Source organism: Oryctolagus cuniculus, chromosome 11, assembly GCF_051225735.1.
Source record: "Oryctolagus cuniculus isolate XC-2025 breed Fujian yellow rabbit chromosome 11, ASM5122573v1, whole genome shotgun sequence".
In the NCBI taxonomy this organism is placed as follows: domain Eukaryota; kingdom Metazoa; phylum Chordata; class Mammalia; order Lagomorpha; family Leporidae; genus Oryctolagus; species Oryctolagus cuniculus.
This window is the reverse complement of record NC_142877.1, coordinates 45623027-45646118: the sequence shown is the minus strand read 5'-3', so window position 1 is coordinate 45646118 and position 23092 is coordinate 45623027. Positions and strand designations below refer to the sequence as shown.

General features: G+C 42.9%; 1 protein-coding gene across 8 annotated transcripts in view; it reads right to left on the bottom strand.

Annotated features, from left to right (window-relative positions):
- Positions 1–23092, bottom strand: part of KIZ (kizuna centrosomal protein) — a 113943-nt gene that overhangs the window by 67580 nt on the left and 23271 nt on the right. For all 8 annotated transcript variants that reach the window (XR_016216037.1, XR_016216038.1, XM_089307366.1 and 5 more), the window contains exons 5-6: positions 2531–3176; positions 910–1228 (exon numbers count right to left, since the gene is read on the bottom strand). Coding sequence is in view for 6 of the 8 variants with exons in the window: in XM_089307366.1 (XP_089163492.1) it covers positions 910–1228; positions 2531–3176 (965 nt within the window). In the remaining 2 variants the exon portion in view is untranslated. The remainder of the gene's footprint in view (positions 1–909; positions 1229–2530; positions 3177–23092) is intronic.

Sequence of the window (23092 nt, the reverse complement as noted above, 5' to 3'; positions counted from 1 at the left end):
CTTATGAGTTGGATATTATAACTGCTCCCAATGTGGAATGCTCATGTTTCTATTTAACCTTAAAGATTCCAATGTTGTACTATTCATATACAGAAAAGGAAAGCTGGTTTGGATATACAACTAGAAAAACTTGTTAATTCACATTTAACCCTAAGACAAAAATGACTCTGTGGCAAGGAATAAGAGGATTAATCAAATTAATTAGCTACAAAGTTCCAGTCCTTTAAACTGAATTCCTAGCACATTTAACTATTCGTCACCTTCTATGGTAGCAAAACTCTAAACAGTGCCTGGCATTGTAGCAAAGGGAGTAAAGCCACTGCTTGCAACACTAGCATTCCATGGGTGCCAGTTAGTGTCCTGATTGCTCTGCTTCCAATCCACCTCCCCGCTAATGGCCTAGGAAAAACAGTGGAAGATGGCCCAGGTACCTAGGCCCCTCTCACGCACGAGAGACTCAGAAGCAGCTCCTGGCTCCGCCTGGCCTAGCACTGGCTGTTGTGGCCATCTGGGGAGTGAACCACCAAGTGGAAGAGCTCTCCCCGTCTCTCCCTCTCTCTCTGTTATCTCTGACTTTCAAATAAATAAATCTTTAAAACAAAACAAAATTTATAAATAGATTTTTCTAAAAATCCTAAGGGTAGAGGGAAAGAAGGAATCAAATTAACTACAGGCTGGGTAAAATTATAACCTGCACTCACCATAGAAATATGCTATTCATATTTGAAAGCTATTTTGTTAAATAAAAAAGAAAAAGAAAGAAAATGACATTTTACCTAAAAGACTGCTTATGAGACCTAAGGGACTTACACGTCCCTGAGTCCTCACTCTGACATTCTCAGTGGCACGATCTCTAACCTGCCTACAATTAAAACCCAAATAGTCAAACAAAAAAACTGCATGGCTTACTCTCGTGCAGGCGTGTTCGTGGAGGATTCCTTTTCTGAACCTGGAGAGCTCACGGTTCGCAAAACACAATCATCTTCTTCAGAGGATAGGGCTTCTCCTTCCTGCTCGGCGTGGATTAGTTTTAAGGCCTCTATTCCGTCTTCTCCCTCCATCTGGTCACCGGGATTTGGCGGTGGTTCTGGACTCTTTAACATCAAATCGTCTTCACTTACAGAAACTGTGAGGCCACTACTGCTGCTGCTCAAACTGTCCTCCTCCTTCTCCTCGTGGGTTTCTCTGAAGGGGCTCTGTGATTCTGGGTCCCCTCGAGGATGATGGCCTGCAGAGGAGATGTGAATGGAGTAGTGAACACTAACATCAAGGGGCGACAAGGAAGCGCTGAGCAGAATTACCCACTAATTAAGAACAGGCTTGGGCTCTGCACCCACATGAAAGACCAGGAGAAGCACCTGGCCCTTGGCTTCAGATCAGCGGGGTGTGCTGGTCGCAGCGAGCAGGCCGCAGCGGCCTTTGGGGAGTGAACCAACGGAAAAAGGAAGACCTTTCTCTTTCTCTCTCTCACTGACCACTCTGCCTGTCAAAAAAAAAACAAAACAAAAACAAAAACAAACAAACAAAAAAAAAAACAGGCAGGAACAACCCACAACTTGTTATATAGTGGTTAAGAAATCTTTTTTTTTTTTTTTAATTTTTTGCCAGGCAGAGTTAGACAGTGAGAGAGAGATATAGACAGTGAGAGAGAGGCAGAGAGAAAGGTCTTCCTTCCATTGGCTCACTCCCCTAATGGCCGCTACGGCCAGCGCTGTGCCGATCCGAAGCCAGGAGCCGGGTACTTCCTCCTGGTCTCCCACACGGGTGCAGGGCCCAAACACTTGGGCCATCCTCTTCTGCCCTCCCGGGCCACAGCAGAGAGCTGGACTGGAAGAGGAACAACCGGGACTAGTATCCGGTGCCCCAACTGGGACTAGAACCCGGGATGCCGGCGCCGCAGGTGGAGGATTAGCCAAGTGAGCCACGGCGCCGGCCAGTGGTTAAGAAATCTAAAACACTTAAAAATCATTTAAAAAATGTGTTTGAAAGGCAGAAAGACAGAAAGGGAGAGAGCGATATCTTTCCTTTGCTGATTCACTCCAGCTGGTGGTGGGCCAGGCTAAGGCCACGAGGCTGGAACCCAATTCGAGTCTCCCATGTGAATGGCAGGACCCAAGCCCCCAGCTCTCCTTCTTGTCTGTACCCATCAACAGGAAGCTGAATCAGAAGCGGAGCCGGCACTTGAACCCAGGCACTCTGATATGCGATGAAGGTGCCCTAGGCAGCAGCTTAACACTGCGCCAAATGTAATATTTTTAAAAACATACACTAGGTTAAAAACTAGTGAATTCTCTTACAAAAAAAATTTTTTGTCCTCATTTATATTTAAGAATTCATTGGATCATCTCTTCCTTTTTAAAAAAATAAAAATAAAAAAGAATTCATTGGAACGGAATTTGTTGACAAAGTCACAATTTTGTTTTTTGACAGCAATAAAATTAGAGATTTTAGTTTGTCCTTACATAAGATCACTGTCACCTAGAAAAACTAAATACCAACAAAAATCAGCAACCTCAGCCTCTGATCCCACCTGAGAAAGCTCCCCAAGCAGAATGCTTCTCTTGAGACCACTTATTTTCCGATGCACAGTGTTCTGAAACTGATACAGGAGAGACTGGCGGGCTGGCTCTTTCTTCCTCGACTTCAATATGTTCCCGTGTCAGTATTTCTCCCTCTGATCCCTCTGATCTGCTGCAACTGTCACACTTTAAATCATCGGTTCTGTTCTTTGGACTTAATCTTTCCTGTAACGGGGAATGGAGTTCAGCAGACTTTTTGCCTACAGATAAATTGCTCTCACTGTGACGTGTGTTGCTTCCTATCTCCAAGCAATGAGTTTGTTCCTCCTCAGACAATACACTGGCTGTGACGGGCGTTTTCGCACCAATCTGAAGAGATGTCTTTCCATCTGTTCTGTCAGACTTATTTAAGCACTGTGTGTCACTGTTGGTTTGTACTACACAGCTGTCTGTCACATCACTGCTCTGGGCTGTCTGTGCAAGTGAATGTGGGTCAGGAATTGAAAAGTTCTTTGTGGGCTGGGGAGATTTCTGCTCTACACTGAAATCTCCAATGCTTGAGACGGCTGACATTTGGCGGCCCATAAAGATTGTTGCTGGTTGATACAGTCCTCTTGACATGGCGGTCTCCATGTTAATTCCTGCCTGTTGTGCAACCTGCAGCACCAAGAGAGATGCTAGTTAAACATACTGCATGTGAAACAAGGTTACTTTTAAAAAGAAAGGAGGTAATGGAAATGTAACCACAGGAATCAGCACCTACCATGTCTTAGGAAACTCATGGCTTCCGACATAGTGAATGAGTAGAAACAGAGTACACATTATTGAATTTTGCCAAAAATGTTGGTTTACAAAGAAATACTATCAAGAAACTTTGGATTCTATATTTTTGAAGAGAAATGTATGTGTCATTGTTAATCACACAATGTGATTAGTGTAACTGAGCAATATGCTTAAAAAGTGAATTTTGTGTTATGTTAATTAATAATAAACACCCTTCCCCTCCCACCCAAATGCTGCACATTCTAAAAGCTCTCCACAGAGAAATTCAGATTCAACAGAGCTAGGGAGGTGGTTAACCAAACCAAATAAAAACAAAATCAAAGCAGGGAGGCACACAAGGCTTAACTGGAGATTTCTATACCTTATTTCTAGAATTATCTATAACAAGAAAAAGTTCAATAATCACCTCCAGGATGGTACTAAAATATATTGCATCATGTCTACTAATTTATAGTAAAACTGTAAATAATAGTACCAATTTTTCCTGAACATTTTCAAACAATTTGTAAGAAATTCAAATAAATTTGAATGTACTGGCATGTTGATGGAAAGAATGGGCACTGACCTAGGGAGACAGAGAGAGAGAGAGAGAAAGGGAGATGGAGAAGCAGCAGTTCAGGGGTCTGATAAAGGAAGCCGTCAGGAAGTGAAGTGCTTTCCCTCCAAAAGGACCCAAGAACTTCCTTCCACACAAATAAGAACATCTGATTCTCAGAGGCACATGCAGTAGATGCCAAGATGTATTTACATCCCTCCTCTGCAGATGAAAATCTGAGGCCCAGATTGTAAGAGAGAAAATGGCATACACTTGCTTCTCTTGAAATATATTGACTCTTCAATTACCAAAATCAAATAAACAACCTCAAAGTTAACAACAAAATGAACAGCTGTGCCAGAAAAAATGGTGAAATAAGAATCTATGAGCCGGCGCCGCAGCTCACTAGGCTAATCCTCCACCTTGCGGCGCTGGCACACTGGGTTCTAGTCCCGGTCGGGGCGCCGGATTCTGTCCCGGTTGCCCCTCTTCCAGGCCAGCTCTCTGCTGTGGCCCGGGAGTGCAGTGGAGGATGGCCCAAGTGCTTGGGCCCTGCACCCCATGGGAGACCAGGAGAAGCACCTGGCTCCTGCCATCGGATCAGCGCGGTGCGTCGGCCGTGGCGGCCACTGGAGGGTGAACCAACGGCAAAAAGAAGACCTTTCTCTCTGTCTCTCTCTCTCACTGTCCACTCTGCCTGTCAAAAAAAAAAAAAAAAAAACATCTATGAAGGGGCTGACACTGTGGTACAGCAGGTTAAAGCCCTGGCCTGAAGCACTGGCATCCCATATGGGCACTGGTTCGAGTTCTGGCTGCTCTTCTTCCGATCCAGCTCTCTGCTGTGGTATGGGAAAGCAGTGGAAGATGGCCCAAGTCCCTGGGCCCCTGCACCCACGTGGGAGACCCAGAAGAAACTCCTGGCTCCTGCCTTTGGATCAGTGCAGCTCTAGCTGTTGCAACTATCTAGGGAATGAACCAGTGGATGGAAGAACTCTCTCTCTCTCTCTCTCTCTGTAACTCTGTCTTTCAAATAAATAAAAATAAATCTTTTTTTTTAGAAAAAGGAATCTGAAAATTCTCTGCTCCACAAAGACAAAACTAAAAACAACTTTCAGAATAACTTTTCAGAACTCCAGATATTAAGCCGGTTGCAGAAATGTGGTAATCAATTATTCAAGAAAAACAGCTCAAGAACTGGTATTTGGTCAAGCCCTTAGGACACCACTTATGTTCACATGTTCTATATCAGAGTTCTATGTCTGATGCTTGGCTTCAGCTCCCAACTCAAGCTTTCTGCTAATGCAGATCCTGGGAGGCCACGGGGAGGGCTCAAGTACTTGGATCCCTTCCACCCAAGAGGGAAACCAGGATGACTTTGTGGCTCCCAGCTTTGACCTAGCCCAGTCCTGGCACTGTGGGCATTTGGGAGTGAACCAGTGAAGCTCTCTCTCTGTTTTTATCACTCTCAAATAAAATCAATAATTTTAAAAAGAAAAAGTTCAAACTTGGTAAGAACAGGGCACTTTGTAGCATTTTAACTTGTTTCATTCTCATTCCTACTTTCACAGATCTGCAGAAATTTAAAAGCCAACAGCCCATACTCTCAGTGAAAATCAGTAGGCTAGAAGCCACGCAAGGGGCAGAAAAGGGATGGAATTCTTTCAAACCCCATTCTCACTGAGAACGGTCATTACTTGATCAGTGTGGTGTCTTGGACAGTCTGACACAAAAGACTGTCTTTATTTGACCTGCCTGGGAGCTCACTCAGAGGGAACAGCTCTTTCCCTGGGGGCATTTGTCAAAAAGATCTGAAGAAATTGTTTAAACTGGAGGCTGTTTTAGGCAGTGGGTAAAATTCAGGGAAGACAATTTGCCAAAAAAAACTTAGAAGGAGATACTGGTGAGTGAGATGACCATAATGGGCTTTAAAAAGTTCCAACACATTCCTGGGCTTCCAGATGGCCACCTACAGGCCCGAAGGCATGGGAATGCTCTGGAGAAGCACAGGGTCCTAGGCTCTCACCTCTAGCTTACTGGAGGCTCTAGGCAGGGAGTGAAAGCCAAGGTGGTACTGAAAACTCTTTAAGGCACTAGACATTAAAGGTGAGCCCTTTGGCAAAGACTGTGAGAATTACAGAGCCAAGTGTTTAAGGACAGCAGGTCTAATCCAGGAAGCTGGAGTCGGGAGCTGAAGACAAGCATCAGACTCAGCTTAGTTGATGTCTAAGCTAATTAAACAGAAAGTTCAATGAAAAAGAATACAGACTTTACATAATTAGCTCAGAAGTTATTAAACAAACAACAATAAAGAGCAAGAAGAGATTCTGAGGAGAATCTGATTTTCAGAGTTAGCACATTATTGTTTAAACTCAAGTTTTTTAGAAATTTAAATTTACTTTTATTTATTTAGGAAGTGGGGGACGGTAAAGAGACAGAGACAGAGAGATCCTGGTCCATATACCAAACACCCACAACAGCGGAAGCTGGGCCAGACTGAATCCAGGAGTCTAAAACTCAGTCAGGGTTTTCTACGTGCGCACCAGGGATATAAGTACTTCAGCCACCACCTGCTGCCTCTCCCAGGATGTGCACTAGCAGGAAACTAGAGTGGGAAACATAGCTGGGATTTGAACCCAAGCACCGTGATATGGGACATCCCAAGTGGTGTCTTATCTGCTGTGCCAAATGCCTGCTCCTAAAATATTAAATTTTAACAAAAAAGTATGAGATGTCAAAGAAACCAATAAACTATGGCCTCTACACAGGGGATTAAAAAAAAAAAAAAAGCAGTCTACAGAAAACACCCCTGAGGAAGCCCGGGGTGAATTTACTAAATACAAACTTTAAATCAGCTACCTAAAAATGTTCAAAGAACTAAAGGAAATATCATCTAAATAATTAAAATATGAGAAGTGTCCAAATACAGAGTAACAATAAAGAGATATAAATCATAAAAACCCCCAAATAGAAGTAAAGAAATTCTACATCTACATCTGAAAAGTATAATCACCAGAATGAAAAATTATCTGGAGGGGCTCAGTGGTAGATATGAACAGGCAAAAGAAAAAAATCTGCAATCTTCAATATAGCTCCACTGAGATTATCCAGTCTGAGGAAAAGAAAGAAAAAAGAATAAAGACAAATGAATAGAGCCTCAGAGACCTGTAAAATGCCATCAAGCATACCACCAAACACACACTGAAAGACCCAGCAAGAGAGGAAGAAGAAACAGAGATAAATAGTTTTGAAGAAATAACAGCAAAAACTGCCCAAATTTGATGAAAAACTACAATTCCAAGAAACTCAACTAAGTGCAATTACTATAAAATCAAAAATATTCACACCTAGACACATCATAACTTACTGAAAGAGAATTGTGAAAGTAAAAAGAGAAATAATGCCCTCTTGTTCAAAGGGAACTTCAGGAAGATTAACAGCTGATTTCTCCTAGAAACTATGGATGCCCGAAGGCAGTAGAATAGCATACTAGAGTGCCAAAGGAAAGACTGCCAATAATTTTTCACTTGCCCTAATGAAACCCTATAAGAAATTCTTCATGGAGGCTGAAATGAAGACACTAGACAGTAACTCAAATCTGCATTACAAAATAAATAACACTAGTAGGGGTAACTACATTGGTAAAGAATACAAAGGACAATAAAAATGCTTCTGCTTGTAACTTTTTTTTGTCCCACTTATTTAAATTAAAAGAAAACTTCATAAAACATTAAGTATACATATGTATGATAAGCAGCACATAATACACAAGTACATAATCTGTATAACAATGATGTCACAAGGAAGAGGGAAGGGAATGGAAGTATATAGGAGCAAAGTTTTTTAAATGCTATTGAAATTAAGTTGGTATTAATCCAAACTATGCTATTATACATTAAGATATTAAGAATAGAAAAAATTGGCCAGTGTTGTGGCGTAGTGGGAAAAGCTGCCACCAGCAATGCTGACATCCTACCTGGGCTCCAGTTCATGTCCCGGCTTTCCCCTTCCAATCCAGCTGCTTGCTAATGGCCTGGGAAAAGCAGTGGAAGATGGCCCAAGTGTTTGGGCCCCTCCCACCCACTTGGAAGACACAAATGAAGCTCCTGGCTCTTGGCTTCAGCCTGGCCTAGCCCTGGCCGCTACAGCCATCTAGGGAATGAACCAGCAGAAGGAAGATCCCTCTATCTTTCCCCCTCTCTATATAATTCTGACTTTCAAATAAATAAATAAACATTTTTTGTTTTAAAGATTTATTTTATTTATTTGAAAGAGAGAGGGAGACAGAAAGAGGGAGATCCTCTATCTGCTGGTTCACTTCCCAAATGGCCACAAAGGCTGGAGCTGAGCTGATCCAAAGTCAGGAGCCAGGAGCTTCTTCCTGTTCTCCTCCTACACAGGTGCAAGGGCCCAAAGACTTGGGCCATTCTCCACTGCTTTCTCAGGTGCATTAGCAGGGAGCTGGATCGGAGTGGAACAGCCAGGACTAGAATCAGTGCCCATATAAGAAGCCAGCACTGCAGGCCAGGGCTTTAACCTGCTGCACCACAGTGCTGGCCTCTAAATAAATATTTTTAAAAGTTAAAAAAAGAGTAGAAAAATGACAAGGGAATTAAAATGGCACACTATAGATATCTAACATGAAACAGGCAGTGATAGAGGAATAAAAAAGCAAGAAAGATATACAACAAAATGAAATATTCAAATCCTTCCTCATCAGCAATTCTATTAAATAAAATGAATTAAATGCTATGATTAAAATCAAAGAACTGGCCAAATGTATTAATAAAAACACATGATCCTACTCGGTATTGCCACAACAAGACTCATTTTAGATTCAAAGAAATGAAGTTCTAAATAAAATCCTAAATAAACCAAACAACATATAAAAAGGATAACACACCAATACTAACTAGCATTTACCAAGGAATGTACTCTTGGTTCAACATATAAAAATTAAGTTATTCCACAATATATACATACTTTAAGACATCATGTTGTACACAGTAAATACATACAACTTTATCTGCCAATGTAAATAATAAAAAACTGATGGCAAAATGAGAAAAATAAATATTTGCCAAACCAAAAGAAATCAATTAATATATAATGCACTATATTAATAAAGGACAAAAACCCCTCATATAATTACTTCAATAAATATTTGATAAAACATTTGACAAAATCCAATAGTAATGATCAAAAATACTTAACAAATATGAAATAGAGGGAAACTCCCTCAACATGATGAAATGTATCCAGGAATAACCCACTGCTAACTTAATGGTCAATAATGAAAGACTGAAGCTTCCCCTCAACAAGGTCAGGATCAAAAGGCCAGTGCTGTTGTATAGTGAGTTACATCTGCTTAGACATCTGGATCTCATAGCAGAGTGCTGGTTCAAATCCCAACTACTCTGTTTCTGATGCACCCCTTTGCTGATACATCCTGAGAAACAGCAGATGGTGCTCAGTGCCTGGGCCCCTGCCACCCTTGTGGAAGATGTGGATGGAGTTATGGGCTCCCAGCTCGGGCCTGGCCTGACCCTGGCTGTTGCAGGCATCTGGGAGTGAAGCAAGCAGATGGAAGATTTCTCTTTGTGTGGGTCACTCTGCCTTTCAAGGAGATGAAAATAAACATGAAAAAAAAGGTCTACTCTTACCACTTCCTTAAAAAAGAAAAGTCATCTAGATTAGAAAGGAAAAAGCATTAACTATTTCTATCTGCAGATGACATGATTTTGTATTAAGAAAGCCTATATAAAAAAATTATCAGAAGGCCGGTGCCGCGGCTCAATAGGCTAATCCTCTGCCTGTGGCGCCGGCACCCCGGGTTCTAGTCCCGGTTGGGGCGCTAGATTCTGTCCCGGTTGCTCCTCTTCCAGTCCAGCTCTCTGCTGTGGCCCGGGAAGGCAGTGGAGGATGGCCCAAGTGCTTGGGCCCTACACCCGCATGGGAGACCAGGAGGAAGCACCCGGCTCCTGGCTTCGGATCGGCGCAGCACACCGGCTGCAGTGCGTCAGCCATAGCAGCCATTTGGGGGCTGAACCAACGGAAAAGGAAGACCTTTCTCTCTGTCTCTCTCTCTCACTAACTCTGCCTGTCAAAAAAAAAAAAAAAAACTATCAGAAATAATAAACACATTAAGAAAGGTTACAGAAGATCAACATGCAAATATTAATATACAAATCAAAAATTTATTTATAATTAATAACAAGTTATTGAGCATTGCCTAAAATAGTCCCTAACAACATGGCACCTGGCGGATGTTCGGGGGGCATGTCTGCGGCCACTGTGGTTAAACCATGTGAGATCGGACCACCTGCAGGGATAGGTCCGATTTAGTTCCAGACACATGGACAGTGTATGATCCCTATGCCTGCATGACCTTTTCACTGATTGGCTCCCCTACTGCGCATGTCTTTTGTAAGCTTTATAAGCCTGTACACTTCCTCAATAAAGTAGTTCCTGCTTCAACAGAACTCATGGGTGCTTGCTGCAGTGTGCTTGACCCGTCGACCTTACCTCTCCCGTTTGCCTTGTTGGGGAGTGCTTGTACTGTCTCCTGCTGGTCAGGGGCCAGTCTCAGGCTTAAGATCCCAACAGCAAGTTAGTAAAATTGAAGTCAGAAAATAATTCCATTTATGATAGTCTCAAAGCAAACAAAATACACAGAAATAAATTTAACAAAGAAGTATAAGATTTATATAATAAAAATTAAAAAGTATTGATTAAAAAAAGATAAAGACCAACCAGAAAGGTATTCTGGGTTCAAAAAGTGTAAGACTCGGCCGGCACCGCGGCTCACTAGGCTAATCCTCCGCCTTGCGGCACCGGCACATCGGGTTCTAGTCCCGGGCGGGGCGCCGGATTCTGTCCCGGTTGCCCCCCTTCCAGGCCAGCTCTCTGCTGTGGCCAGGGAGTGCAGTGGAGGATGGCCCGAGTACTTGGGCCCTGCACCCCATGGGAGACCAGGAGAAGCACCTGGCTCCTGCCTTCAGATCAGCGCAGTGCACCGGCTGCAGCACGCCGGCCGCGGCGGCCATTGGAGGGTGAACCAACGGCAAAGGAAGACCTTTCTCTCTGTCTCTCTGTCTCTCTCACTGTCCACTCTGCCTGTCAAAAAAAAAAAAAAAAGTGTAAGACTCCTCTCTCTCCCTCTCTCTACCTGCTTGTCTATATCTCTGACTTTCAAAAAAACTAAATAAAAAAGTGGGGTTTTTTTTACATAAAAATAAAAATAGAAGTGTAAAACTCAACATTGTCAAGAAACCAACACTCTGCAAGTGACCTATAAATTCAATACAATGCCTATTAAAATACCAGCTAGTGTTTTGAATAAATTGATAAGCTGTTACTAAAATTCATATAGAAATACAATAGATGCAGAATAGATATTACAATCTTGCAAAGGCTGGAGGATTCACACATCACAATTTCAAAACTTACTACAAAAGTTACTTAACTAGAGTAATTCTAGACTGTGTAGTTCTGTATAAGGACAGGCACACAGATTAGCGGGACAGAATTGAACTCAGAAATAAATTCATGCATTTATGTTCAACTGAGTCTTGACAAAGCTGTCAAAATAATTCAAGAGGACAAAAGTGGCCTTTTGTATAAATGGTGCTATGACAATGGGATATCTACACACACACACACACACACACACACACACAAAGTTGTACCCCTACCTCACATCATACAAAAAATTACCAAAAATATACCAGCTATTTAAGTATAAGAACTAAAACCATAATGCTATTGTTAGAAAATCTTCATGACCTTGGCTTAGGCAAGAGTTTCTTAGAAATGAAACCATGAGTACAAGCAACAAAAGGAAAAAAATAAATTAACTGAACGTCATCAAAATTCCAAAGTTTTGTGTTTCAAAAAGACACTATCTGGAAAGTGAAAAGATAATCCACCAAAAGGGAAAAATATTTGCAAATCATCTATCTGACAAGCATTTAGTATCTACAATTGTGGGGAGCAACTCAGACTAGACTGTTACTCGAATTAAGACTTATTCTATGCATCTGCTCTCCCACAATATGGCGCTGGGAGAGGAGGAAACAGCTTCTACACAGCTGCCTCCAGTTCAACCAATAAACTGTAGGACCTACTCCTGATTGGAGGAGAGCAGCGTACTTGGCATGTGGGTAGCAGAGTTGGGATTGGTGGAAGAGGACTAGAAAGGAGGAGAGAGACAACATGCACCAGGAACACCTGAGGAACATCTGTGCAGCCCCCGAGAGAGCCGGCCAGCGGTGTGCCGCTCCCCCGCGGAAGTGGGGAAAGTGGCAGGGGGAACCGCCCCTCCACGGAGGTGGAAGGGATGGTAGCCAACCCGGGAAGAACCAGCAGCAAACCCGGGGAGGGCCGAGCAGACAAAAGAACAGCGCAGGGTCCTGTGTCGTTCCTCCGCGAAGAGGGGGAGCGACATAATGGTGCCGTGACTCGGATATGAAGCCTAGGCAGGGTTTAGTGTCGTTCCTCCACGAAGAGGGGGAGTGACATACAATATATAAAGAAGTCATATAACTAAATGATAAAAGGACAAATAACCCAATTAAAAATGGACAAAGGATGTTTCTCCAAAGAAGATATGTAACTAGCTTATAGACACACAAAATAATGCTTACCATCATCACTAATTAGCAGAAGAAAATGCACTGGGTGTCTGGATCCACTCAGGCTGCTGTTGATAAAGTCCCATAGCCTAGGCAGCTTACAAACTACAGACCCATTTCTCCCACTTCTGGAGGCCAGGAAGTACAAGACCCAGGCATTGACTCACTGGGGTTCTGGCAAGGGGCCCTCTTTCCCAGGGCCACCTTTTTGCTGTGTTCTGCAGTGGGAGGGACAAACTCCCTCTGCACAAATTCCACTTGCAAGGGCTGTGCCCTCCTGACACAATCACTTCCCAAAGGCCTCTCTTATTATCATCACCTTGGGGCTGGTGCTTGAACATTTGAATTTTAAGGGGATACAAACATTCAGACCATAGCAGTAGTTATGATTTTAAAAAAGACAGGTAATAGCAAGTATTGTTGATGTACAAAAATTAGAATCATCAAACATTGTTGGTGAGAATGTGAAACACTACAACCATCTGAGCAAAGTTTGGCGGCTCCTGATAAAGTTCAACATAGAGTTACTGTATGACTCAACAATTCTACAATCCAGGTGGATATTTGAGAGAGGTGGAAACATGTCACGCACAAGAATGTTTATAGAAACATGACTCACAATAGCCCAAAGTGGAAACAACTCAAACGACCATCATCCAGTAACTAGATAAGCAAAATGTGCTACAGCCATACAACAGAATATTGTTCAGCCATGAAAAAAAAAATGGAGTACTTACACCTACTTCATTATGGATGCACTTGGAAAACATTATGCTCAGTGGAAAGCCAGTCACGAAAGATCATGCGGTATGAGACTCCAAATACAGCGAATGGGAGCAGTCAGGAGAGACAGGGGGTGATTGAGAAGAGGTTTCTTTTTAAGCAGTGAAAATATTCTAAAATTGATGGTGACGATAAAACTGATGGCTACACAGCCCTGGACTATGATTAAACACCATAAGACTGTCCAACAAAGAAAGAACACATGAATGAAAACTTCTTACAAGAGAAATTAAGTTACATGGCGAATTTAAGATTAGGAAAAGTACATCTGTGCCCATGGGGGAGGGGGAAGTAAGAAGGATCTGTGGGATACGAAAGTACAGGAGTACAGGACATTCTCCTTGGTAACCCCTTTAAAATTCCAATACTCTCTAGAGTCGGTAATCCTGTTAAATCTCTCGCAGATCTTTCTAGAGATGCTCTGTGCACATACTAGTAAGCGTGCGTGTGCATGTGTGTGTAAAGAGAAGCATACTATGCGTTTTAATTTTAACAGCTGCATACCATCCTCTTCTATAGATTTACCAAAAGTTACTTAAGCATTCTGCAAGGAAGGCCCTTGCTTTGTTGCCCATCTTCATCACACCAACCCATGCTGCAACAACTACCCCTAAGTGAATGAGGGGTCATCAAAAATTCTGTGGAAAATGTGTAGTATAAGGATCTAGGCAGAGATTATTTTTGCACCAACACAGGCTTATCATTTAATTCTATTTTTCCTACAAGCTTTCTGAAATGCCCTCATAGTTGGTTTCTTTTTTTTAAAGATTTAGTTCTTTATTTATTTGAAAGGTAGAGCTAGAGAGAGAGAGAGAGAGAGAGAGAGAAAGAGAGATTTCCATCTGTTGATTCACTCCCCAAATGGCCACAACGCCCAGAGCTGGGCCAGTCTGAAGCCAGGAGCTTCACCTGCGTCTCCCACATGGGTACAGGGGCCCAGGCTTGTGGGCCATCTTCCGCTGCTTTTAGCAGTGAGCTGGATCAGAAGAGGAGCAGCTGGGACTTGAACCGGCGCCCATATGAAATGTCAGCACTGCAGGCGGTGGCTTAATCTACTAAGTCACAGTGCTGGCCCCATCTAGTTAGTTTCTTAGATTTGCAAGTGCAGCACTGTACTTTAAGATGCTAACAGTGGCAAAAACTGGGTGAGGGATTCAAGGGAATTCGCTATACTATCTCTGCAACTTTTCTGTGAATCTAAAATTAAAATTTATTAAAAATTGTTACCCCTAGTATTGAAGTAAGTAGGTGAAATATAAGCTCTCCCATTGCAGGTAGCAGAATAAATAGGCAGAATCCTCTTGGAAAAGAATCTGGTAACAAGAGACCTAAACATGCTTGTTGATTCTGATTCAGTATCCTGCATGGAAATCCATGTTAGAATAAATCTAACCGGGGGAAAAAAAGCTATACATGCAAACAAGTTCATTTAAAGCATTATCAGTTACCAAGAAAATTGGAAGCTGCCTGAATAACTATAAAATAGGACAAGATCATGTAGGAAGAAAAATAAGGCAAACGAAGACTACATCATAATAAAAGAAATGCTTACTAGATACAGTAAACAAGAAAACCAAAGCTTGTATTTATATAAAGATAAATCTAAACATAGGAAAAAGAAATTCACTAACATGTTTGGACTGTAGAGTATTATCATGAATATGAACATTACTATTATTGTTTTTTCTATTTTATAGTTTAACGAATTTGGGGTCAGCGCTGTGGCGAAACAGGCAAAGCCACAGTGCCAGTACCCACTCAGGCAGCAGCTTGAGTCCTGGCTGCTCCACTTCTGATCCAGCTCCTTGTTTATGTGCCTGGGAAAGCAGCGGAGGATGGCCCAAGTGCTTGGGCCCCTGCACTCACCTGGGAGACCTGGAGGAGCCTCCTGGCTCCTGGCTTCAGATCAGCACAGCTCTGGCTGTTACAGCCATCTGGAAAGCTGGAGAGTGAACCAGTGGACGGAAGATCTCTCCCCTTCTCTTTCTCTCTCTCTCTCTGTCTCTAACTCTGCCTTTCAAATAAATAAATAAATCCTAAAAAAAATAATTTAACAAATTCAACTTGACTTCTACTTGTAAAAACAGTTTTACTGAAATACATTTGGATACCACAATTAATCTTTTAAAGTCTGTCATTCAGTGTCATATTCACAGATTATGTACTTCCAGAGTATTTTTTCATCATTCCTAAAAAGACTCCATATTTTTTAGCTACAATTTTCCATCTACCCTAACCAGCCCAGAGTCAAGACAATCACGTTTCCTACTGTCTCCATGGATTTGCCTACTTTGGACATTTTATATAAATGTAATCATATAATATGTGGCCTTTTTTGACTGGCTTCTTCCACTTAGAAAGATGTTTCTAAGGTTTCCACGTTGAACTACATTATCATTACTTCATTCCTTTTCATGGCTGAATAATACTCCACTATATGGATCAACTGTACTTTGCTTATCGATTCATCAGAGGACTGAGATATGATCTGTCTTCACTTTTCAGCTATTATGAATAACGCTGCCACGAACATTTGTGCAAGATTGTGTGTGAACAAATGTTCTCACCCTCTGTGAGCACAGATCTAGGTGTGCAATTGCTGAGTTATATGGTAACTCCACGTTTAACTTCTTCAGGAATTTCAAATGTTTTCCCGAGTGGATGTGCAGTTTTACATTCCTATCAGCAAGTATCTAAACTTCTATTAAAAAAAAATCTACGAGAAACTTACAATATTAACTGCTGCTCACTCCAATGCTACAATGGAACTCACTCAACATATGCAAAATAAAATACAAGCTAAGCCTCTGTAGGCTGGCAGCTTTCCCATTTGTGGAGATCAAGCCCTAAGACAGGTGTCTCTTTTCTTTGTTAAGATAGTCTGTCATTTTGTTTCCTTAGCAACAGCAAACAGGGTGCTCTTTAATCTGAAATTCTGAACTGTATTATGTGTCTTCTCAAGGCAGTCTCTGAGCCAAGGAAGCTGAAAAGAGAATGCCATGTTTACATTATTATTGACACTTGGATAATATTAGGAACTGAAAAGCTTTTGAGAGGCAGAAGTTACTGCCAAAAGAAAGAGAGCCTGTATCAGTATTTAAGGATCTGACATAATGACCAACGTGTCCACGCCTCCCTATTTACCTAGAGTCAAGTGCTAAAGGTAAATCTGTAATCCAAGGTTTTAGTTCAGTTCCTTTTCCTGTCAAAGGTGCCCATCTTGGTCTCTTAACAATGTGGGGAGTTGGGGAAAGGGATGGCAAAACAAATAAACATGATTTAAAAATTCTAATTAGTGAATAGAATGTAATTTTTAAAATCAGAAATTCACCTTTACTGGGGGACACAGGCCAGTCACACATAAGGAGATACTGGCAAGTTTAGAATTGCAATAATGTCCCAATCATTATGAACTATAGTATTGAAAATAGGTGTATCTTGACCATTACTGCACTTTGAAAAAATAAATGTTGCACTGCATGTTTTACAAAATGCTAAGGAAATCTGTTTTTTCTGTAATCTATCACTACTTTTACACAGGCAAGAAATGAGAAGTAGCAAGTGGAATGCAGAATGGAAATGGAGCTGTTAGACTAAAATTTTCAGCTGTTTACACAGAACAATCATCACTCTAAGTCCCACTGTAAGCAAGTCCTTAAGTTACATGGAGAAGATTTTTTTTAATATTTTTTAAAAGATTTTATTTATTTATTTGAGAGGTAAAGTTATAGACAGTAAGAAGGAGAGACAGAAAGAAAGGTCTTCCACCCGCTGGTTCACTCCCCAAATGATCTCAATGGCGAGAGCTGTGCCGATCCGAAGCCAGGAGCCAGGAGCTTCTTCCCGCTCTCCCATGTGGGTGCAGGGGCCCAAGCACCTGGGCCATCATCTACTGCTTTCCCAGGCCATAGCAGAGATCTGGATCAGAAGTGGAGCAGCCAGAACTAGAACTGGCGCCTACATGGGATGCTGGCACAGCAGGCAGAGGATTAACCTACTGCGCCGTGGTGCTGGCCCCATGGAGAAGCTTTTTAAAAATCCTTTAATAATAATTTACATGCAAGAATGCAGAAGGAACTAATGTGCTTTATCACTTGATATGGACTGAACCCCCAAATTCATGTGTTGAAGCCCTAAATCCCAATGTGACTGTATCTGGAGTAGAGGCCTTTAAGAAGAGGCATTTAAGAAGGTTAAATGAGTTCATAAGAGTGCGACCTTAAACCAATAGGGATGGTGTCCTTCTAAGAAAAGGAAGAGATACCAAACTTCCCTCCCTCTGTCTCTGTCTCTGTACACACCCCTAAGCACTGCCTTAACTAACTTCCCTCCCTCCATCTCTGTCTCTGTCTCTGTCCCTGTCTCTCTCTTCTCTATACACACCCCTAAGCACTGCCTTAACTAAAGCAAAGCAAAGTCAAGTCAGCTTTTTTGCTATTACAACAAAATACCTGAGGCAGCCTAACTAATAAATATTTCAGGTCATGGTTGTTGGCAGTTCACAGTCCAAAATCATGAGGTTGCCATTGATCTGGTGTCTGGTGATGGTAACTCTTGCGAGGCAGAGTCCAGAGGTGGCACAGAACATTACACGGCAAAAGACGGGGAGTTCGCACATCTGTCTATATTAATCTCTCCTTATAAAGTCACCAGGATCCCACCAGAGGTGCCACCCTAATGACCTAATCAAATATAATCATTTCCTAAAAGCCGTACCTCTAAGGACCATAATAGAATCAATTTTTCACCCTCTTAGCACTGTAAGGAGAAAATTTTTAGTATTTAAATACCTCAATGAGTTGGGGACCAAATCATATTTAAAATTCATAGCACACAGTTTGCAAATGAAGAAGAAAAGCTTAACAAATGTCTAAGAACGTCAAGGCATCAGCTATGGCCTGTATATGCTCACAATTCCCAATGCCTGGGTAAGGCTCAGGATGTAACTGCATGTCCTTTAAGTTCCCTGCTCATGAAAGAAATGTACAGAGCTGTTTAAGAGGGACAGAATGTCAATTCCATTTTCCATAATTCTGAAAAAAAGACTTAAGCAACTCATACTCTACCATAATTAAAAGAGCAGTCTCATCCTCAGGCAGGCTCTTTATTCCTAATATGGATTAACTACTTTCCTATTTCCTCCTCAAAAACTTTGAATTAGATTAATATTATTAAATCATAGAAACAAGACTCAATGCAGAGGTACGTGAAGAACAAGTTGTTCTATTTGATTATATTCTCAACGCTTCCCCCTGCCCTCCCAGAAGTAACTGAGATTAAACAACTTACTGTGTCCTTTTGCTACTCTGTCCAAAGTCAGACAATCCTAATTAATCCCCTCCAGAGAAGGGTTAGGCATTTGTACACTCCTGCAACTGGCTTTCCACGCTCAGCAATACCACGTGCACCACCCCCACGCAGAGAAACGCACTTGACTCTGTTTCATATATGCAGAGTACTTGATCATGAAGAGGTACTCCCCTCCTCAGTTCAAACACTCCTCTCTGGTTCCTACGTTTGTGTCTACAACAAATAACGTTGCACCAGACAATTCTTGCCATTTGGAACTAAAACTTCTATTCTTAGAGGATAGATTATCAAGTGGGACTACTTGGGCAGGGACTGTGTGCATATTAATTATGACAGTCATTTCCAGTTTCATTTCCGAAAAAGTTCCAGGCACTAAAACCTTTGTTTTCAATTACATGAAGAACTGTCCTTTTCTCTTATTGTATCTCATGGAACGTATGTCTATGAAATTGGAAAGTCTTCTCAAGAATAAGAAACCAGGGGCCAGCACTGTGGCACAGCGGGTTAATGCCCTGGCCTGAAGCACCGGCATCCTATATGGGCACCAGTTTGAGACCCGGCTGCTCCACTTCCAATCCATCTCTCTGCTATGGCCTGGGAAAGCAGTAGAAGACGGCCCAAGTCCTTGGGCCCCTGCACCCACATGGGAGACTCGGAAGAGGCTCCTGGCTCCTGGCTTCAGATCCGCACAGCTCTGGCCAAATTGGGTAGTGAACCATCGGATGGAAGACTTCTCTCTCTCTCTACCTCTCCTCTGTGTAACTCTGACTTTCAAATAAATAAATAAATAAATAAATCTTTAAAAAAAAAAATAAGAAACCAATATCTATCTTCCTGTGGAGTTTCCATCATCCCTCGTGCAATTGAAAGGAGAAAAGAAATATTATTTCCCAAAAAATTTATCTGCCTCTTGTTATATTGATGTATGTTTCTTTTCCCATTCCCATTCACTTTTTCTCCTTTTCTCATCATTCCACAAGATATGCACTGGTATTTATAAATACAGTTTTCTCACTTGTAAACTTTATCATACGATACATTTGTCATGTAACTCAATCATAGAGGAGAGCAAAGGAAGATGGTAGCAAACAAGGAAGTTTTAGAAATAATTTTTTTCCAGGGCCGGTGCTGTGGCATAGCAGGTGAAGCTGCCAGAATCCCATACGAGTGCCAGTTCAAGTCCCAGGTGCTCCACTTCCAATCTAGCTCCACTTCCAATCTAGCCCTCTGTTACAGCCTGGGAAGGCAGTAGAAGATGGCCCAAGTTCTTGGACACCTGCATCCACATGGGAGACCTGGAGGAAACTCCTGGCTCCTAGCTTTGGATCGGCGCAACTCTGGCCACTGCGGCTGTCTGGGGAGTGAACCAGTGAGTGGAAGACCTCTCTCTCTCTCTGCCTCTCTGCCTACCTCTGCCTCTCTGTAACTCTGCCTTTCAAATACATAAATAAATCTTTTTAAAAAATGGATGGTGTTGTGCTTGCCTATTAAAATAATAATAATAATAACAACAACAATAATAGTTTCCCATGACAGGGTAGTTTTAAAAAGAATATTTTCTGCCGGCGCCATGGCTCACTAGGCTAATCCTCCGCCTTGCTGCGCCGGCACACCAGGTTCTAGTCCCGGTCGGGGCGCCAGATTCTGTCCTGGTTGCTCCTCTTCTAGTCCAGCTCTCTGCTGTGGCCCAGGAGTGCAGTGGAGGATGGTCCAAGTGCTTGGGCCCTGCACCCCATGGGAGACCAGGAGAAGCACCTGACTCCTGGCTTCAGATCAGTGCGGTGCGCCAGCCGCGGTGCACCGGCCGCAGTGCACCGGCCGCGGCGGCCATTGGAGGATGAACCAATGGCAAAGGAAGACCTTTCTCTCTGTCTCTCTCTCACTGTCCACTCTGCCTGTAAAAAATAATAATAATAATAATAATTTTCTTTTCATTCCTAACTATTAAAGAGAGGCTAATTTTTTTAAAAAGATGTTCTTATTTATTTTGAAAGTCAGAGAGAGGGGGAGACAGAGAGATCTTCCAACCACAGCTTCACTCCCCAAATAGCTACAATGGCCATGGCTGGGCCAGGACAAAGCCAGGAGCCAGGAGCTTCTTCTGGGTTTCCCACATGGGTGGCAAGGGACCAAACACTTGGACGATCTTTGCTGCTTTTCCAGGCACATTAAGAGGTAGCTGGATCAGAAATGAGGCAGACGGGAGATGAACTGGCGCCCATATGGGATGCCAGCACTGCAGGCAGTGGACTTACCCGCTACGCCATAACACTAGCCCCAGAGAAACTAAGGAAGTCTATTTTTCCAGTAACTGTAAAGCCAGTTGATGTGATTAATAAAGACTCCAAACCAGTTTGCTGGGATCTGAATGTTAGCTCTGCTAATTACCAGTTGAGACCTAGGAACAAGTTACTTAACTTCTTTGAGCTCCCATTTCCTAATCTGTAAAACAGGTATTAGAATAGTTGTTATTTTGTAATGTAGTTGAATGCATGGGTGTTATGTGTCCAAATGCCTGTAAATAACATTCATAAAGTTCCTAGAGCAAAAATGAAACACAGAAATGACTACCTTAAGTGTGAGCTGTAAATGAGTCACATTCCCCACTAGCTACTGGGAAGACATCGCAAAAGGGAAACTGGATATGGAAAATCCAAACCTCAGCTGCCCTCCAACTCCACGTGAAATAAGGGTTCATACTTGGCTCAAACAGAACAGTTCTCAGGGCTGGTGCTGTGGCTTAGTTGTTAAAGCCACTACCTGTGGCGCCAGCATCCCCTATTGGGCACCAGTTCGAGTCCCAGCTGCTCCTCTTCCCATCCAGCTCTCTGCTATGGCCTGGGAAAGCAGTGGGAGATGGCCGAAGTGCTTGGGCTGGGCCTCTGCACCCGTCTGGAAGACCTGGAAGAAGCTCCTGGCTCCTGGCTTTAGATCAGCCCAGCTCCCGCCGTTGTGGCCATCTGGGGAGTGGCCATCTAGGAAATGGAAGCTTGCTCGCTCGCTCACTCTCTCTCTCTCTCTCTGCCTCTGCCTCTCTGTAACTCTGCCTTTCAAATAAATAAATACATATTTGAAAAAAACCAGAACAATTCTCACCTCTTCCTCCTTTCAGTAGATCATTGTGGCTACCAGGTGCGGGAAAGGGCCTGAGCCACACCCTACCAGAGCTCATGGTCTAGCATGCTGACAGAGAAGAGCATTTTCCTATCCTCTCCTAACAAACAGGTCCGCAGATCTAGGGCCAGGGCTTGGAAAACTATTTAGGTTATTTAGTTTAATTTCAAATTGTTTTCTGATAGAAACACACAGAAATAAAATAGCTATTAATGTAAGATGTCCAGTTGAACACAAGAGACTACCTTTTGACTTGCCATGGCTCTAAGCTAAAAAAGCTATAACCATGAGGATGGCAGAGCTGAGGACCACCATTAGTGTGACAGCAACTACCCAGAGCCCCACTCTACGGAGATGTTTGCACTGTTTAAAACTGGTCAGTGATTCAAGGAGGCTGTTGGTGAAGGCAGCAGTGTGGGCTACGGAGGATAAGAAACTTGGCATATATGAATAGAGACAACTGTAAGTAATGACTCAACCCTCTACCTCCTCCCAGGCTGTTCTTCCCCACAGCAAGTGTGAGAGGTTACGCCCGTATCACCAGGCCCTCACCTTTCTAGTGTATACCCAGTGTCTGCCTGCGAGCACCTGCGCCTCTTGACCTGAATACTCCCAGCTGCCTGTGGCAGCCAGAAGCAGAGCCAGACGTATCCCTCAATGACTGGGACGGAAGGGAAGAACTTCCTACCTCCTTGGGTAGGGCTCCTCTGTTCTACACTGTCTCCTGAAGTTCCCCGTGAGACTGAGCACCAACTGCTCACGGTGGTAACCTCCTCAGGTACACTCTTACTGGCTGCTTTCCCTTTCCAGTGTCACTTCCTCCCTCCTCCAGCAGTGCTGCCGGAGACCCTCCCCTACACTAACCACCTGCATGCAACTCCTGAGTGTTAGGATCTGCTTCCAGGGAGTTCCAACCTAAGCCATTTGCTCTTTAAATGGGGACTTGCAGGACTTGTAGGACTCCTTTCCCTCCTGCTGTATACTTATTTCAGTCAGGTTTCCCCTCTACAAGGTGTCAGGTCCCTTCTCCCATCCAGCTGAGCCAGGCCCTGCAGTGGCTGTCCTGGTCTTATAATTACTGCTGTGACTCTGGGAACATCAGTCTGTCTTCTCAGGAATGGAAGAACCCTCGCCCCATCTAACACTGGGGCGCTGCCTGCTTTGTCTGGTGCCTCTTCTGGTTGCACTTTGGGCACCTGCCCTGATGCTCAAATCCACGGCTAAAGCTACTGTGTGGCTCATCCCAGCACACCAAGCACACGTGCTCTCTGGGAGCTGCTCAGGTGTTCTCCCTTCAAGTTCTTCAGCCAAGCTCTAAGGTATTTCTTCTGCCCAACAAACAGCCTCAAACGGATGCTTTTATTACAAATTCTGTGAGTAGTTTAGAGACAGGTACTCTGCTTGCCAGGGCTCATTTG